We start from the raw sequence: 20,788 nt of genomic DNA, 5'->3' as shown, positions 1-20,788 counted from the left end.
TTTTATTAAAATAGTATGATCAAGTCCACACTTCTATGTTGTGCTGTATTATTTTCTCGGCTGAGGTGTTCGGAATGGGGATCAGTGAGTGGACCCTCAATGTCACACATTTAAAAAAAAATCGCCAAAAAGCCATTTATGATCTGAATGAGCTGAAATTTAAAATGTAGATAGTCCTTCAGAAGATCTTCAAAAATATGCTTTTAGCTGTAGGTATCTCTTTTAGTTCAAGAGATATTTAAGTTTAATTTTTTTTTTAAATTTTGCTCGATCTTTTTTTTTGTATTTTATATATGATGGGCCTACGAAAGGTCGAAATTTGTTTTTTATATACGACGTATATTTGCGATAAAATTCTAAAGAAAATAAAATCAACCTGATAACAATTATTTCGTCCCTATAAAAAGTTACACGCATCCAAAGTTGAAGCATCTTTTTATATATTTCAACTTTGTAGGCGTGTGTTTTTTAAGTTTTTTCCCAAAAAAGTCCCCATATTTTTTCTTTTATAAAAAACTAATTTTCTTCGTGGCTATACACATTTTTTTATGATCTGGAAAGAGAACTTAATGCAAAAACGTATAAAGTAAAATTTGACTAACTTAAGCGGACATTGTACCCCCCAGCCCTATCCAAACTTGGCAAATTTTGAAACAAAATTTTAGGTTTGAGTAAAAAATTCTAAAAACGCATAGCACCGATCCTCAAAAGCTCGTCATATTTGTATAGCCATATATATTGTTTATATACTTACAAAACGTTTTTACTATCTTACTGTAAATAACGTCAAAGTGGGCTATTTTTAAAAAAAACTCAGTTTTTGGAACACATTTCCCCGTTTTGGTAATTTCGATGTTTGAAAACAAAGAATGGCAACAGTAGTGATGCCATTGACTTAAGATCATTTAGATCTACATTACTTCCAAATTTTATTGTGATGTCTGTAACTGTTCAAATTTTACATTAATTCAATGTTTTTATTTTTCTTGATGGAAAATCACTATTTTATAATATAGTTAGTTTTTAAGGTAAAATACGTCCGAAAAAACTCAAACTTAATTCATTTCACTAAAATGTCAATCTCCAAGTCACAAGGTTTCCACCGATATCAAAAACTTATATAAAAAGCATATAATTACTCTTCAGAAGCTCCACAAACCATGCCCACTTTAAAAATGTTTAATGTTTTTTCATATCTTGTATCAAGCCGGTCTTGCGTGATCAAGATTGGATAAAGTGATGCGCCCGAATTATACCGATAATGATTTACCCATTCTTCGTTATTCCAGCACAATAGAGAAGTATACACTCGAGCATACATTTTTAACAAAAAATTTTAGTTTTAGAGTCGAAAAATAGTAAAAAACTAAAATTTTTAAGCTACAAAGTGATTTTTGACAGCTATTTAGAATGCCTAGATATGTTCGGATTGCATTGATATGTTCACAAGAGTTATTCAGATTTACCAGAGCTACAACTTTGCAAAATATTGTTATTGAAAAATTAATAGTCCCTGGAAGTTATTCTAAAAAAAGTAAAAAAAAAATTTTTCTTCCTATATTTTTTCAACAAAAGTGCACGAAAAAGCTATTTTTTGGAAACAGATTTTAACAAAATTTATTTGGCGGACTCTTAGCTATATTATTGGCATATAAAGTTAAGCCGTAACACAAAGTCTGAATTAGCTGTTAACCCAAAACTGATGACACCTTTTTTAGAGGGCCCACTGATTTTCAGAAACTTTGGGGGCCCATAAAAAAAAATCGGTCACCAAAATGGACAAACTGAGTATAGGGTTTTACTACCCTTTGGTAGTAGAGTCGAACCTATACTATAATGATCTTGTGTTTTTCCAAAAGTCTTCATTTGTTGCATAGTGTTATAAGAGACAAGTAGCACACGGAAGAATGTAGTTTCAAGATCTAGCCGAGCACTCTCAGAAAATATAAAAAGTCTGATGGAAAACAAAAAATGGCACGCGTTTATCAAATTTACATGTCGAAGGTGCCCTACTTTGGGTCCCATAGCGCCGCCATTGAAGTATTTGTGGGGTTCATTTTCAAATCTTAAACTCGAATATTCCTTGGGTACGCCGTTTAGAAATACGAGATTTATTTTCAAATAATTTCGATTCTACTCCAGTGTGCATAGTTAATGGATTATGATCGGTAATAATCGGTGATATATATCCCAAAAGTTATTTTGAAGTTACCTTGTGTTCATTGGGACAGCATTCATATCCAATCTCACATGCTTTGTTTTAACTGAAATATTACTTTTAACTAAATGGTCGGAGCACACCATTGGCTGTTTTGGCAAATCTTCTTCGCAAGCTTTACATATATCCATAAACTGTTGTTGTTGTTGGGTAAATATTTTTTCTATTTTTTTAATAATTTTCAAATTAATGAAAATTATGTATTCCCAAAGGGAAAATTTGAAATTGATATGGCATTACTATTTTAACGAAAACGTCAAAATCCTTATGCATGTCAGACGTAGAATTTTAAAAAATAAAGAGAGAATGAAACTACCTTCTATTTTTCTACTATGGTATCAGATATGTGAGTTGTTGTTTTTCCTCTTGACAAAACGGATACTTTAGATTGCAAATAAAAGCCGTTTAGTAGTTTGAAAATTGTAACAACTCTTTATTTATTTAAAATGTACAACAACCACATAATTAAATAGTCACTCAATGTTTTTTATACACGTTTATAAATTCTCAGAAATACAGACACTTTATAATGTACAAGAATTCACTTGAAAAATACAGCACACTTTAAGGCACTCAGTTGATGTTTATTCGAATAGCGTCTCTGATAAACTCACTCACGACTGCAACCTCTGCCACTATTTATAACACTGCCATCTGCATTCTAGATTGCTCTTTAACTGTCTAGAGCTTTCTAATACAAACGCCATCTGAGGTGTACTTTCTACAATGTTCTTTAACTGAATATTCGAATTCGAATATACGGTCGCAGCAAACAGCGTTGCCAACTTACGATCAATGGTCGACTGAAAGCTTTTATTCAATGTTAATAATGCCCACAGATATGTTAAAGTTTGCTATTACAGCACTGCTATTTTAAAGCATTATACTACTATTAAATCAGCCGTTAAAATCGTTATATTTGAATTCAAGTACAATTTCGTAACAATATGTACATATGGGGGATTTCACGTCAAGTGAACCAACTTTTAAAATCGATGTCTTCCGATCGGGATGATCAGAATTTGCACCAAGGTTAGAGTATTGGATAGTAATTCAGACACAATTTTTCAACAAGATCGGTCAAGAACTCTCGGAGTTAGAGGGGGATAAAAATTTGACATTTTGGCTAAACATGTAATTTTTCTCATCCATGTAACTTATTACCTATTGTTCTTAGCAAAATGTGTTCCAAATAGTTTAGATAATTATTTCTTTAATCTTTCCAAAAAAAATATTTAAAAAAAATAAAAAAATTTTAATATTTTTTTTCAAAAACTTTTTTTTTTTCAAAATGGACCCTTTTTTTCTTAAAATAAAGCTTAGATATTTTCCTTGAGGACCTACATATTTGGTTGCTTAGTGGGATGCGAGTTCGATATCTATTAAAAAAATGTTTTATAATTCGAAAAAAGCAATTTTTGACTTTTTTTGCAAAATCAAAAACTTTTTTTGCTCAACAGAAAGCTCAGATATTTTTCTTGAAGATCTATTTAGTCGCTTAGTGCTAGTGGGATATCTATCAAAATAAATGTTTTGTAACTCAAAATATGCAATTTTTTACTTTTTTTTTTACTTTTTTTTAAAAAATAGGCCCTTTTTTAATTTTTTTTTTTGCTCAAAAGAAAGCTTTGGTATATTCATTTAAGACCTATTTGGTTGCTTAGTGGGGTGCGAGTGGGATATATAGCAAAATAAATGTTTTGTAACTCAGGATATACAATTTTTATTTTGAAGTATAATTTGGTGATATAAGCTATCTTACTTGTTATACCCTTCACCTTCGTGAGAAGGGTATATATAAGTTTGTCATTCCGTTTGTAATTTCTACATTTTTCATTTCCGACCCTATAAAGTATCAATATATCGAGAATTCTTCTGGCTCGATTGCTATTTAAAATCGAGAAAATCGGTTCACAAATGGCTGAGATATAAGGAAAAAACCAGGACAACCTCGATGTTTGACCTATTTTTTACCCATATCTGGATTACTAAATCATTAATATAGACAATAGATATCTAATGATAGATATTTCAAAGACCTGTGCAACGACATACATACATATATCAAAGGGGTCAAAATCGGAAAAATATTTTTTTTAATTTTTTTGTCCGAAATTATTTTTTTTTAAAAAATAAAAAATTAAAAAAAATTGGAAAAAACTTTTTTTAAAAAAAATAATAAACTATTGTTAAGTATAATTTGGTGAAGGGTATATAAGATTCGGCACAGTCGAATATAGATCTCTTACTTGTTGTATTAAAATTATTAAAAATAATCGCATAAAATCTTAAAATAAATTTTAAAAAATATTCGATTTTGTCGAATAATTCGAGACAAAACCGTCCTTTTATAAAAACCGGTTTAAAAAAACCGGAAAATTGGAAATAACCCGGTTTTTCGAATAATTCGAAAACCGGTTTGACAACTCTATAGATATTTCAAAGACTTTTGTAACGACGTATATAAGACCATAGTAAGTTGGATCTACAATGGGTCAAAATCGGAAAAAAAATTTTTTAACCCGATTTTTTTTTTCACCAAAAAAATTTAAAAACCAACAAATTTTTTTTAAAATTTAGAAAAAAACAAGTAAGAGTGCTATATTCGGCTGTGCCGAATCTTATATACCCTTCACCAAATTATACTTCAAAATTTTAAATATTTTTAGGTAAACAAAATTTAATTTTTTTCCAGTTGTTTTTGAATTTTTTGAAAAAAAAAATTTTTCGATTGTTATTTTAATTTTTTTTTTTTAAATTTTGAAAAAAAAATTTTTTTTAAATTTAAAAAATTTTTTTTTTAAATTTTAAAATTTTTTTTTGTTTTTAAAATTTTTTTTTTAAAAAAAAAAAATTCGGGTTCAAAATTTTTTCCCGATTTTGACCCATTGTAGGTCCAACTTACTATGGTCTTATATAAGACGTTTGCAAATGTCTTTGAAATATCTATCATTAGATATCCATATTGTCTATATTAATGTCTTAGTAATCCAGATATAGGTAAAAAAATAGGTCAAAAATCGAGGTAGTCTTGGTTTTTTCCTCATATCTCAGCCATTTGTGGACCGATTTTGCTGATTTTAAATAGCAAAATTCTCGAAAGCATGTCTGACAGAATTATTGAAGATTTGGATCCCGAAGATATCTGGGGTCTTCAGAAAACTGATTTCAACAGACAGACAGACAGACAGACAGACGGACAGACAGACAGACAGACAGACAGACAGACAGACAGACGGACATGGCTTAATCGACTCCGCTATCTATAAGGATCCAGAATATATATACTTTATAGGGTCGGAAATGAAAAATGTAGAAATTACAAACGGAATGACAAACTTATATATACCCTTCTCACGAAGCTGAAGGGTATAATAAAAAACTACTTTGGAAAAAAAAAATTTTTACCTAAAAATATTTAAAATTTTTATTTTGAAGTATAATTTGGTGAATGGTATATAAGATTCGGCACAGCCGAAAATAGCTCTCTTACTTGTTTTATTTAGTTTAACTTGAAAAATATTTAATAAAAGTATGGAATTCAATTTGAATTCTAGTTCAATTTCTAGACCTTGAATTTTACAATTTTAAATGGTTATTGGGATTTAACAATATGATTTATTCCAAACGTTGCAGTGCAACTTTAAGTTGATTTACAGAACAGGTTCTCGTTATTAATTGGCTCTAAATTTTAAATCATTTGGTTTTAGTTACTGAAGAACAAAATTAAACTCATCCAAAACTAATACATATATATATTTTATAATCATCTTCAGTACCAACGCATAATACCCTCCTCACTATAGTGATACAAACTTCCTCAAGTTTAGTTTTACTTATTCTTTATTTTTGAAATTCAATTTTTATTTTTTATTTATGTATATCTTATATCTAGACAAGTGAAAAAAGTGTACGAATATAAATTGTTTGTTTTCTTTTCAAAATTATAATTCGATTGTTTTGTTTTTACTATAACTGAAAATTGTTTGCAATGTTTTCTGTATTAGAATATCACTGCTATCCATAAAACCATCCAAGTGTGTCCATAGAAACCAAAAGATCAAACCATAGAACACAAATGTTACAAAACGATCCATGATATATAGACGACGTAAAACCTTTTTTGCTTGTGGTATAGTCGATTCACTTTCGCCCAATATATAAGTTCGCATGCCAATTATGTAGGTACGTATATATGCCTCCCAGTTTACCTGCGATGTGTCGGTGTCGAAAATTTCCTGATCTATGGGGTTAAGTTTCGTCTGAAGTTGCTGGAAATTTTCACTCTTAAACTCCCATTCCTTGGTGGTATAGTACTGTAACAGTTCCAGACCAGTCGATATTTTATTTTGTATACGTACTAAACTGAAAATGAAATAGAATATTGTCTGAATAGTAAACATTACATTGAATCATGCTGGTCTTACAATCGTTTACGTCCAATTAAAAGCAATAAGAAATCAATAAAGTATGCCGGCAAATAGTGGAAGAATATAACACAAAACATATGATGATAATAGTTCTTTTTTATGGAACCATCAGGATACCAGAGAGCAAAACTCAATGGAGCTTCATAGAAGAAACGCTTTCCCGTTTCAATGCATTCTCCCCACGAGTACAGAGCTTTGCTATTTATGCACAAATTACAAAACTCGACATTTTTCGATGGCAACTGTGCCCGTTGATAGGCGGCTACAATCATTCCATTTATGGCCTTATCCACAGGTATAACAGTTGAAGAGTAATCGGGATTACAATGCATAGAACGTATAACTCCGCGTGCCGCACCTATCATAAGACCGGTCGGACCATTTACACCTTCAATCCAACCAGGTAGAGGTTCTTTTAATGCAGCGGTAACTGAAAGAAAACATGATCATGATCAAATTTAGTTTTAAATTAGCATTAAATAAACATTTTTGTAAAATAAGAACAAGAAAAATAATTAATATTTTAATAGCACTCATAGCCATCAAAACATTTCTAATAGCTAGTGGTGGGATCTTATTTTGTTCTGCAGTAGCTAAAAACAAGTAAGAGAGCTATATTCGGCTGTGCCGAACCTTAGAAACCCTTCACCAAATTATACCTAAAAATTTTTTAGGTAAACAAAATAATTTTTTTTTTTCGAAATAGTTTTTTAATTTTTTTTTAAAAAAAGTTTTTTCCAAATTTTTTTTTAAAATTTTTTTTTAATTTTTAAAAAAAAATTTTTTGGAAAAATAATTTATGACAAAAAAATATTTTTGATGTAAAAAATAATTCGGGTTAAAAAATATTTTTTTCCCGATTTTGAGCATTGTAGGTCCAAATAACTACATCGTTGCAATGGACTTTAAAATATCTATCATTAGATATCCATATTGTCTATATTAATGACTTAGTAATCCAGATATAGATCAAAAATAGGCTAAAAATCGTGGTTTTCCCAGTTTTTTCCTTATATCTCAGCCATTTGTGGGCCGATTTTGTCGATTTTATATTATATATTCTGGGTCGTTATAGATAGCGAAGTCGATATAGCCATGTCCGTCTGTCCGTTGAAATCAACTTTCCGTTGTCCCCATATATGGCTGAGATATAATGAAAAAACCGGGACAATTTCGATTTTTGTCCTATTATTGATCTATATCTGGATTACTAAGTCATTAATATAGACAATATGGATATCTAATGATAGATATTTCAAAGCCCATTTCAACGATGTATATAAGGCTATAGTAAGTTGGACCTACAATGGGTCAAAATCGGGAAAAAAAGTTTTTAACCCGAATTTTTTCCATCAAAATTTTTCTTTTTTGCCCTAAATTATTTTTAAAAAAATTGGAAAAAACTTTTTTAAAAAAAATTAAAAAACAATTTGGAAAAAAAATAATTTAAAAAAAATTAATTTTGTTTAAATAAAAATAATTAAAAATATATTTTTAAGTATAATTTGGTGAAGGGTACATAAGGTTCGGCACAGCCGAATATTACTATGAATTGGAACCATAACTTTACTGTCTTATTTGTGTACTTGGGGTCGAGTCTCATTCCCTTCGGCTGTCTTTAGGTTAGGTTAGGAAGGCGTGTACACTATGTGCACTTCTACTCGGAAACCTTTAGGTCCATTGTGATTCCCTTCAAATAGTTTGAAAAAGAGGATAGCCTTAGAGTAATAGAAGAGACCAAAGTACCGCCTGCTGAAAAGAGAAAGAAAGATAGATCTTTTCACGGATTTGGAATCGCTATAGAACGTCCCTTAAATAGCCACCCTATTCCCTTAATGAAACCTAGTATGTTACTTAATTTGCAGTCAGCAACACTACCAAGTTCGTCAATGGCCGAATGGCCGTTGAGCAATGGCCGGTTATCACTCCTACTAGAATCGTGAGATTATACCTATCCAACTCTAACAGTGTTCCAGTCGCGTTTGCATTCAGTTTTGGCCATAAGGCCCTGGACACTTTGCCCCAGGATTGATTTGTATAGTCGAGGAATTTTTCGTAAATTAATCTATAGTAGTAACAAATGGGTGGTTTAACATTCCGTTCCCTAGTATCATGATCCAGATCAGAACCATGTCTTGCCAGTTCATCTGCTACGTCATTTCCCTGTATATCACAGTGCCCTGGTACCCAACACAATCTTACTGAGTAGTGTACCAATAGCTCCTCTAGAGCTCTCCTACAGTCCCCCACTAGGTTGGAGTGTATTAGATGACACTCCAGAGCCTTTAGTGCCGCCTGACTGTCTACGTATATTGTCACTGCAGCCCCTCTATTGACATGTGCCTTTATCAACTATGTGGCTTTCCAGATCCCGAAGATCTCTGCCTGGAAGACAGTCTTACATATGTAAGTATGTTCTCTCATCACTGACTCTTAAATTGTATTTGGATTCATCCGAAAAGAGAATTGTATATCATTTCGAGACCAGTTAAATGTTCTTTAATAAATTTTATAAAACGAGCAGAAAGGTTTTTTTAGAAATAAAAGGTTTTTTCGCTAGGCGATAACAACCAAGACCAGCCTCATTTGTCATGCGGCTAACAGTTCGAGAACTAGTTTCAAATTTAGGATTATTGATAGTCTCCCGAGGGTCACTTGTGTGATAATTTGTTTGAAAAATTTTAACATATTTTGAAAGCTCTTCTATTTAAATTAACACAACTGTATAAGTATAATTTGACCGCACCAAATACCTAAAGATCACTTAGTATTTATGAGTTTTAAGGTTGCATTGGAAATTTGTTCAAAAATATGTATATTGTATGTACTCACCAATTGATGGTCTAGTAATTATAATCGGTAATTTTATTTCATATCTGCTAATTAAATCTTCAGTTAATGCTTTACTGTAAGCATAAGTATTTGGCAGTCCATTTAATAGTCTAAGCAAAAAGTAAAAACAAAATTATAATCATAAATAATGTAATTATTATATTCATACATACATACATAGATTTATAAATATAGAAATTTGTATGTATTTATTTATGTATATAAAAACTCACTTAGGGGTTATTTCGTCCAAAGCTTTGTCGTCCATAGACTTTATCATTTCAATAATTTCATAAGGATTTTGTGGGGCTGGATATGCTCTTTCTTCCAGAATACTTTCATTGCACTAAACAAATAATAAAGAAATGTTTTTCTTAATAGTTAATTTTGAATTAGTTAATAGTTTGACTTACTTGACAATAAGATGTTGAGACATGTACAAATACTTTTAAATTTAACATTTTCCCAGCTAATTCAAGGACTTTCAATGTACCCAAAACATTCATTTGTATCATGGGCCGTAATGGTTGATCGAAACGTACATTGGCGGCACAATGGAAAATTACATCTGCATTTTCAATTAAGTGTTCCCTATCATCATCACTCATGCCAAGTTTCTCTTCCATAACATCACCTTTAATCAATCGAATTTTCTTCACTATATCCGGATTATTCTCCAAGATTTTGTTGAAGATCTAAAATAACGAAAATAAAGATAATATAGAAAAACTAGCTGATCCGGCAAACGTTGTTCTGCCATACAAATTATTTCTAGTGAATATTTTGGTTGTTAAATCAAAATTCAATAGAAAATATCAAGAAATTTAGTTTTTGAGCAAATGAATACCTGATTTAATTATGAAATAATTGAAACCAGTTCAATATGTGACAAATATTTGAATTGAAACGGTTTAAGAAATAGTTTTTTCTGTGTATATGTATATGTACAAAATTTCATAAAAATAGGTAAATATTGACATTTGGATATTGCTCATACAAAATACTAAAATCTCGGCTGAAAAAGGGGTGGGTGAGGGTCTGTTGATGATATTTTGGGGTTATAGGTATTTTTTAATGCCAAGTAAATAAAATGCGAATAAAAAGCTCTTGGCCAAACAATTTTAAAAATAAATTCTGGATAGGGTCACCCTAATGACCTAGCGGTATGAAATACAACATATTCTCATACCTACCAAACATACATACAAAATTTCATAAAAATCGGTTGAGCCGTTTCGGAGGAGTTCATAGAAAATTAAAAATTCCTATTTGATACCTGAGAAATATTCCGTTTATATAATTCATTATATAAACGTTAAATAATTCATTATGAATTAATTCATAGGCTTAATTCCTTTGTTCATCAAATGTATTCAATTCATTATTTTTTATACCCTTCACCTTCGTGAGAAGGGTATATATAAGTTTGTCATTCCGTTTGATATTTCTACATTTTTCATTTCCGACCCTATAAAGTATATATATTCTGGATCCTTATAGATAGCGGAGTCGATTAAGCCATGTCCGTCTGTCTGTCTGTTGAAATCAATTTTCTGAAGACCCCAGATATCTTCGGGATCCAAATCATCAATAATTCTGTCAGACATGCTTTCGAGAAGTTTGCTATTTAAAATCAGGAAAATTGGTCCATAAATAACGGAGATATGAGCAAAAAACCGGGACAACCTCGATTTTTGACCTATTTTTGATCTATATCTGGATTACTAAGTCAATAATATAGACAATATAGATATCTAATGATAGATATTTCAAAGTCCATTGCAACGATGTAGATAAGGATGTAGTAAGTTGGACCTACAATGGGTCAAAATCGGGAAAAATATTTTTAACCCGAATTTTTTTTTCATCAAAAAATTTTTTTTCCAAAAAAAAAATTTCAAAAAAAAAATTAAAAAAAAAAAAATTCCAAAAAAATTATTTTGAAAAACAATTTAAAAAAAAAATAATTTTAAAGTATAATTTGGTGAAGGGTATATAAGATTCGGCACAGCCGAATATAGCACTCTTACTTGTTAGAATTCATCCTTTATATAATTAACTTATTAACTCCTTATACTGATCTAATTATGTTTTTTCTTATGTTGTATGTCTGATAAACAAAACTGCATATAAATTTTTTTTAGCAAAACTAAACTTGACTAATATACAAACAAAATTTAAAAAAAAACACTCGTTTCTATTATTTTTTCCAACACTGTATATATCTAGATATAAAATCATTAACAAAATGTTTTGAACAAATTTTACTTAGGCGTGAATTGTTTAATGGAATTGTTAAGAGAACATATTTATATTGGTAAAACAATGGAAATAAATCACCCATTCACTTCCGAAAATGACTTTAACGAGGATATGGACTTTATATGGAAGACCGATAGCCTTGAAATTAGGTCGCGTCATATATTTCTATAAGATTATTATGAGATTGTGCTCGTTAAAGTGATTTTTCGAAGTAGGCCTTGTAAATGAATCGAATCATTCAAAGGTTAAATTAATTCTGATCGGTTATATAGAAATATACACTTTATATAGAAATATACAGAACAATTATGAATAAAAATTCCGCGGGATATTTTTTCCATTTTTCCACTTTCAACATTGAATTGAATAGGTAAACAAAATTAAATTTTTTTTTTATTTGTTTTATCGAAATTTTCTTTTTAAATTTTAAAAAATTATTTTTTTTTAATTTAAAAAAATTTTTTTTTTTTAATTTGATTTTGTAATCTAGATATGGGTCAAAAATCGAGGTTGTCCTCGTTTTTTTCTTTATATCTCAGCCATTTGTGGACCGATTTTCTGTAAGTTATTTGGGTGCTTCGGAAAGTTGATTTCAACACACAGACAGACGGACATGGCTATATCGACTCCGCTATCTGTAACGATCCAGAATATATATACTTTGTGGGGTCGCAAATGAAAAATGTAGAAATTACAAACGGAATGACAAACTTATATACACTCAGGTCTCGGTTTATACGGATTCAAATTTATGCGATTTTTAAATTAACGATTTTTTTTAGAATTTTTACAGATTTTAAAATTTTAGATGTTTTTTTATTTTCTAGTGATGAAAATAATTTTTTACAATATGATTATATCATCTAGTGATGAAAGCGACGTTGAACCAATTCCAAAACGATGCAGACAATTATTCAGTTATTCAGATTAATCATAAATATTTACAGAATTTCCTTAAAAAATGTTTTAGCTTATTTTTTGGATAATTTTCTGTTTTTTCTGTAATTAATGAATTAATATTATATTTTTGTTTATTTTTGTTTAAACGGTTTTTGTTTTTACTGTTTATGTAAGTAAATGAAATAAATATATTTTTGTTGATTTTTTTTATGTGATTTTGTTCATTTTTTTTAATTAAAATCTGAATTTATGCGGTTTTTCAGAATTTTGGAACGATCATTAAATTTTATATGAAGCTAGAGTATCGTTTTATGCGAATTCAATTTATGCGTTTTTTTATGGAACGCATCTATCGCATAAAACTAGACCTGAGTGTATACCCTTGCCACTCATGGTAAAGGGTATAACTCACACATTTTATTTCTTAACTCGTGAATATTTCCTTCTATTAATAGTTTTTTGAAGTATAGTACGAAAACTGAAACTAAGGAATTTCGAAATTACCTTTTTTCTAGAATGTTCTATGATGAACTTTGTCCTAATGAATCGGATGACGATATGGTTAGACGAAATTAAAGACATTACTGAAGTCTTTTATCAGAACTTAACGAAACTATTAAAGTATTCAAAATCTAAAAAAAATCCAAAACGGACTCCAATGGTATGATGGAGAATTTTATATGCTTAGAAAAGGAACTGAGAAATTGGATATGCCTTACTTTCGATTTATCCAACATCTGCATATAGAGTTTCAAGTCAAGATTTATTAAAACTAAAAGGAAAGCATTTAAATTATATTATTTTTTAAAAGATTATTTCAGAAGTTCTCCCTAAAATCCCTAATAAACACACACTTGTATATACATATTTATTTATTGTTTTGTTGAATTGTCATTTTTTGTCAATTTAAAATTAAAATATAAATTATTCGGTTAAATTTAAAAATAACCGATTAAATTTAAACACCGATTAATTATTTGCTCGATTAATCGATTAAACAAAAAACCCGATTAATTGAATACTCTAATACATATTAATGAAATACTATAAAAATAATTTTGTTTAAGAACTTTTTATCGATTGTGACCTATTAATTGAATATTTAGAAAAATGTCCATTGTATTGTCAACCTCTATATATAAAAGTAACAATATCAAATATAAAATTTCTTTAATAACAACAGCACGATTATTTGAATTTAGAATATGTTGACAGAATGGTCATAAAGCGTAAACAATTATTTGACAATATTTCAACCCAGCCAAAACAAAGTGTGAATGTATGAGTCAGTAATTACAATATTTTGAGATAATAATTTTTTGATCAAAACCAAGATGACATGAACAATTTAACATAAATAATAGCAGTACTTTATAAATACATTTGTATAGTTAGTGCACATACACTGAATGTCTTCCAACATTCAAAAAAAAATTTAAGTTTATTTAAGACCTTGAAGTTTTGGTCTTTTTTTGTAAAAACTTAGAAAAATCAATGCATACTCATAGTTTTTTTTTCTTTGTAAACTATTTGCTAACGAAATTCTAGACAATCTCATAAAAAAATGAATTCGGCAATAATGAAGTTAAATTTGTCCATTATTGCATTTCGTCAATTGTTCTATTGTAGAACTAAATGTTTATTTGAGTTTTGCAAATTTTTCGTTTTAGTAAATTCGAATAAAAATCTTAACTATGTATGTGTATTAGAGTATCCAAAACCGAAAAACGGCCAACCGGTTTTTTCATCTTTGTAAAGTCGACCGGTTTCGGTTTTCTTTAACATTTCGGTTTTTTGAAAAACCGGTCTTTGTAACACGGTTAACCGGTTTTAATGAAATATATTTTCAAAAGCTCATATAAACATATTTTTGGAAAATTTTGATACCATTTTTAAAAATATTGATTAATTCTATAGAAAATTGTCAATAGCATTTGACAATATTTCGTAAAATATATAAAATAATTGCCTTAAGAATTCAAAAATTTTAAATTAGCGTATTTTTCATATTGAATAAAAATGTTTTGAAGACAAAAACCGAATCCGGATACAATTGGTTTTTTTAAAAAATAAAAATCAAAACCGGTTTTTTCAAAAACACACCATTTCGGACACTCTAATGTGTATGTATATGTATTAATATTTTAACAAATACTCACCACACATTTCAAATATTGTTCTTTGCGAACTTCCGCTGTTTGGCCACGTTTTGAGCGTATCAGCAAATATAAATTCTTAATGTCGGGACAACTTCTTAGTAATTTTTCAACCAACACCTTGCCCATAAAACCAGTTGCTCCGGTTATAAAAATATTTTTTCCTTTATACCAAGATGCCACTTGGGATTTATCAGCCTCACCGTCAGCTTGTAGAATTTCCATAATAAGGTCCGTGTAAACAAATTAGTAATCAGATTAATGTGTATTTTTAGAGTTGTTTACTAAAAAGAAATTAAAAAAAAAACAATTACAAAACAATAAAATGCAATTAAAAATAAAAATAAATAAACAAACAAATATTCCCCAATTACATATTTACGAACGTGTATTTGTTACATTTAATACATTTTATTTAGTTTTATTTCTTGCAATTTCATACATAACATGATTTAATTCAGGGCCTACATCATCATAATCAGACAAATTAACTGGCCATGTCTTGTGAATTATTTTTGTTGGATTTTTTTCTTTATCAGATGTTTAACTGCAGTTGTCCGGCATGTGGATATATTTATTGTGTGTTGTTAACATACAATACAACTGGTAGTTATGCTGTTAATACTTCCATTATTTAGTACTTGTAATTATATTAAACAATTATTGTAATGGTTTTAAATACAACAAAAAAAATTTTGATTTATTGTTAAAGGAGTTAATTACTTGTAACATCTTGTATTAAATATTTCATAAATTCATGAGCGGCTAAACACAGTGAACGAAATACCCAGCAAAAACTTTCATTGCCAAGAAATAAGTTAAAATGCTAAAATCTGTCACTTCACAACTTACGCAATAACATTTTAATTCATTATTTTCACAAGGTGATGTCATTCGAGTCAAGTACTTACCACAACCGTTTATAAATAAGTCATTACTTTAATAACATTAAAACTAGTTACCAGTAATGACTTAATAAATACCTCATTGACAGTTGGTTCTGACAGAAGCCGTTATCAATAAATGCTGAATAAAATAACTAGAAAGTAAGCAGTTATATAACAGATAATAAATAAGTCGTTACACAGCAACTTCTATGTAATGTACACGGTATGTAGTGGTAATAAGTTATTGAGTGATTTTAGGTCATTACAAAGTTTTTGCTGGATAGACAAGGGATGGAAATTTATTTTTTTCAGTTTTTTTTTTTTTTTTTAAATTTAGATATTAAATCTATACAGATTTTTTTTTTCAAAAAAATTATTGTAAAAAATAATAAAATGTTCTTATAATTTTGAAACACTAAGGACTGAGATCGAAAAAATCTTAACATACATATCTATCTTAACATACATATCTATCTTCTATATAAAAATCAAAAGTCGTTGGTTGGTAATTGCATCAGTAGAGTTTTAAAATGTTGGTCATAGTCCAACTTAGGTTTCTACGGAATGTACGCCTTTTTTACGCCTTTTTTCAATTTATCTAAAGTCGGAAAACGGCTATACCGATTTTTTTTTTAATTTTTTGTTTAAATGTTCATAGTAATCCAATTTATGTTTTTACTGAAAGAAAAATCGGCCAATCCAATTTTTTTCGATATATCTAAAATCCCAGAACGCCTGGACCAATTTAACTAATTTATTTTTTTAATGTTCGCAATAGTCCGCAAAAGTTTGTATAGAAATAAAAATTGTCCACGTCCACTAATACGCCCACTTATCTGTGATCACTCATATTTCAGACCGAAATTCGATTAATTATATAAAAACTCACAATATCTAAAATCGTTAGTAACTTGGCCAATAAGCGTTTAATCAAGAAAAGGAGCTCGAACTGTGATCACTCATATTTCTGACCAAAAATTGATTTTTTTATATAAAAACTTAAAATATATAAATTCGCTATTAACTTGGCCAATAAACGTTTAATCATGAAAAGGAACTCGATCTGTGATCACTCATATTTCTGACAAAAAATCGATTTTTTATATAAAAACTCAAAATATCTAAATTCGCTAATAACTTGGCCAATAAACGTTTAATCAAGAAAAGGAGCTCGATCTGTGATCACTCATATTTCTGAATAAAAATCGATTTTTAATATAAAACTAATAACTTGTCCAATAAGCGTTTAATCAATTAAAGGGCTCGATCTGTGATCACTCATATTTCTGAACAAAAATCTTTTTTTAATATATAAACTCAAAATATCTAAATTCGCTAATAAGTTGGCCAATCAAGAAAAATAGCTCGATCTGTGATCACTCATATTTCTGACAAAAAATCTATTTTTTATATAAAAACTCAAAATATCTAAATTTTCTAATAACTTGACCAATAAGCGTTTAATATTTCTGACCAAAAATTAATTTTTAATATAAAAACTCAAAATATCAAAATTCGCTAATAAGACCAAAGACTTATTTCGCAAGACTTAGGTTTCTGACAACAAACTTAGGTTCTTTGTCTGTCAGTAACGCTTCTATGTATATTTTATTCTATGACCATAAGATTTATTGTAGATATTTTAAAATCAAATGTAAATCAAACATAACCCAGGACAGGGCAACGTCTGTCGGGTCAGCTAGTATTTAAGAATAATCTCTCGAATCACTTGTTGCCCAAACGTATTTGAAACTAAGAAGACTTTGGATAACTCACCATTAAGAATAAGAATTCTAATTGTACCTGATTCCAGGACTCATATATGGATGTGAACTATTTGCAAACTGTGATTCAGTGATCAAAACAAAACTCAACGACCTGTTTTAAACAACATAACTCTTTCTCAAAATTACCTTTTAGTGTATTTTTGGACATGGACCAATCTAGCCCATTTTCGATACCAAACAAATCTTATCAACAGAGAGTATTTATATTTCAGCTAGCTAGCTCCTTTCGTTTGGACTAGATGGTCTTAGAATCGTATGAGGACCCTGTATTTACTTTTGTTTCTACGACCAATAATTCGATATGTTATAAACGGAATGACAAAATCAATATAACGCACCCCCACCTCCATATTTTTTGATGGTGGGTATAATAAGATTTAATGAGTCACAAAACAAAAGATTTAGGACGCAAACACAACCATAGTAAATAATAATAATAATAGTCGTCTTTAACAATTATCACGATTTATACAGTTTAAATCATTTAATTTATAATATTTATTTAGTTAATATTTAGTTGTAATTTTAATATTTATTTCTCACACCTTCTGAGAATTGAAACAATACACTATGAGACACACTGTCTATATTTGTATAATATTTTTTTTTATCTAATCATTCATTGTATGTACGAGTAGTTTATGTAATGCTTATTTTTTAGAATTTCCATAGTTTTGACACGCAATTTGGAAAACGAATAATATGAACTGTAGTTCACATTTTTAAACGGAAATAAATTTTTAGCAAATTCATGTCATTCATGTACTATGTGGTAAATAAACAATTGTTTGGTAATTTGTTTAAACTTTTATTTTTCCATGGCAAAATTAAAACTTAACATCCACTTAAATTAATGCTTAATGTTTAGCCATATTTTAAACATTTAAGTAATCAACATAACACTAATATGTACGCGGTTTCTTTTAAATATATTCATATGTACATAGGTATTTTAATTTGGGGTTTTGTTCACCTAAATAAAACTGAAGAGAAATTTTGGGTGTTTCTTATTTTTTTAACATTCACAATTGTGTTAATGCAATTGTTTTAGATAATTTATGTAAAAGGCCAAATAAATAAATATTGAAAAATAGTTAAATATTTTATTTGAACTTATGAATGCTTAACGTTTGATTTTTTTTATATAAAAAAAAATCATTTCAAAGTCATTTCTTTATACAGATAATATGGGTTGTTTTTTTTTTTTTTTTTTTTTTTTGAAAAAGTCCGTTTATTTAAGCTATTAACAGTTTATTGTAAAAAAATGTTGTATGTCAATATTTAATTTAAACTCACTTCCTAAATACACTATTTTTATTTTTGTATTTTTTTTTTATTATTATTTGCAATTGCTGATAGTATACGTTATTATACAAGTAGGTATTTTTATGTTAATTCAGTTTATAACTTGCTTAGATTTGATTACACTTCTTTAGTACTAATAATATTTAGTATTTAGTACTAAAACCTTAAAACTTAAGCGCGATTTACTCAAGTTGACGTTAAAATATCAACTAAATTCAATATTGTGGCATCAGTAGAAATTATACGGAAAATCTGCTAGTACAAAGAATGAATGCTCTTCGTGTAAATTCATACAGAGATAAATACCTACCTACCGACCTACCTACATATGTATCTTATGGATCTGTGTGCAAACTTATTTATATTTAATACGTTAATGTGTGTAGAAATGTTTGTACGGTTACGCTTGTTGTTTGTGTTGTACATATTTGCTTCTCTTTAAGTTGTACTTGGATTTGTATATATTTGCCCGATAAATTCCTTAAGTAGCGAGTTTTCGAACTTGGTATACTTTGTATTCAATTATAAGTCAATAGGATACAAAATTCTATACACTTGCCTAGCAATAATTTAATTTTAAATTGTTTAATTGAAGAATATTTTTTAATAATTCAATAATTTTAATAATGAGATTAATATTCAATTAATAAACACTACTCCAACACAAGATAATTTAATGGCAAGATAGTTCAAATGAGACATGTCTTGGTTACTATCTCCCCGCGAAAAACCGTACTACTCATACACAATATGCCGAAGAAGAAAATTTAAAATGGACTAGCCAGAAATGGAATACTTACTGTTTTATTTTTGGATGAATCCAAATACAGTTTTACAGAGGCAGTGATGGTAGAACATTTGTAAGACGGCCGTAGGGAAAGAGACTGGATCCAAAGTACACAAATGAGACACTCAAATAAAACACATTATTTTTGATTAAGTAAGAAGTAAGAGTATAAGTCTGCTTTTACACAGGGCAAGTTTTCTTGCGCAAGTCTAGAGTTTATAGGAGAGAGAGGCAAGAAGAAAGAAGAGGGGTACACACTTGCTTGTACTGGGAAGTCTCTTCAATTCTCTTTTGTTTTCTCATTTTCATTATGGCGTCTATTAGGTTTTGACATACAAAATTGAACACAGACTTGCTGTGTGTAAACGGTCGAGCAAGTTTAAAAGGGAATCGAAGAGACTTGCTTCAAGTAAACTTGCTGTGTGTAAAAGCAGACTAATATTAGGATGTGCCAAATCTTGGATCGATAGTCACTACACATGAAACAAATTTGTGTTAAATTTTTTTTTATCGATATCAATATTTATGCGTTTTAATGTATTTTAATGATCTCCAAAAATGATTTCTCGAAGGCAGCGAAAAAACGATGGCCTAATTGTTCTTAAGCGATAATTGCAATGACATACGAGTTCTTCGTCCACACATAGCTGAATTAAGAATGTCCTTTATTTTATAATTTACGAATGAATGATTATCATTGCCACTCGTCATTCCCCTGTGCATATTTTTGGCAGGGTAATGACGATTATCTACAAAACTCTTTTAATTGAACTTTTTAAAAAAAACAAAACCGGGGAATGACCTATTTAAATGTGAAAGCTCATGACGTTAGACAAAATATTGTTGTCGAAAATACTGTCATATGTATACGCAGTAGAAATAATGTTCTTTGAAATTTGAATTGCTTATTGCAAATCGTCATTTCTTTAAAAATTTAAATTTTAACAAATATACGATTTTACAGGGGAATGACGTGTACCTTCAGGCACAAAAGATAATCATTCATAAAAATATTAATTGATACAAAATTATACGCATTACAAGAAAATCGAGATTAGCCGCTAATCTCAGTTGTGTAAATTTAAATAAATAAAGAGTTGTTACAATTTTAAGCTACTAAACTGCTTTTATTTGCAATTAAAAGAATTAGGTAAAGAGTTTTGGAATGTCTTAAAAGATTCAAAACCTTTTTTCTCGAAACTAATTATTGCATCTGCTTTCTTC

General features: G+C 29.0%; 1 protein-coding gene across 1 annotated transcript; it reads right to left on the bottom strand.

Annotated features, from left to right (window-relative positions):
• Positions 1-6,043: 6,043 nt before the first annotated feature.
• Positions 6,044-18,968, bottom strand: LOC135949013 (putative fatty acyl-CoA reductase CG5065). The gene is made up of 7 exons (XM_065498470.1): positions 18,769-18,968; positions 14,802-15,082; positions 9,894-10,175; positions 9,714-9,826; positions 9,481-9,590; positions 6,646-7,078; positions 6,044-6,583 (listed from the first exon to the last, which is right to left on the bottom strand). The coding sequence occupies exons 2-7, from the start codon at positions 15,021-15,023 to the stop codon at positions 6,163-6,165; spliced, it is 1,581 nt and encodes a 526-aa protein (XP_065354542.1). The 5' UTR covers positions 15,024-15,082; positions 18,769-18,968; the 3' UTR covers positions 6,044-6,162.
• Positions 18,969-20,788: the final 1,820 nt, after the last annotated feature.

This window comes from Calliphora vicina, chromosome 1 (assembly GCF_958450345.1).
Source record: "Calliphora vicina chromosome 1, idCalVici1.1, whole genome shotgun sequence".
NCBI lineage: Eukaryota > Metazoa > Arthropoda > Insecta > Diptera > Calliphoridae > Calliphora > Calliphora vicina.
Note: the sequence above shows the minus strand (reverse complement) of the source record. Positions and strands in the feature narration are given on the sequence as shown.

Coding starts and splice junctions, on each gene's coding strand:
- LOC135949013 (XM_065498470.1), bottom strand. CDS start 15,023: ATGGAAATTCTACAAGCTGACGGTGAGGCTGATAAATCCCAAGTGGCA. Junction 9,827..9,893: donor TCTCAACATCTTATTGTCAA/GTAAGTCAAACT, acceptor TTATTTGTTTAG/TGCAATGAAAGTATTCTGGA. Junction 7,079..9,480: donor AATTACTAGACCATCAATTG/GTGAGTACATAC, acceptor GTTTTCTTTCAG/TTACCGCTGCATTAAAAGAA.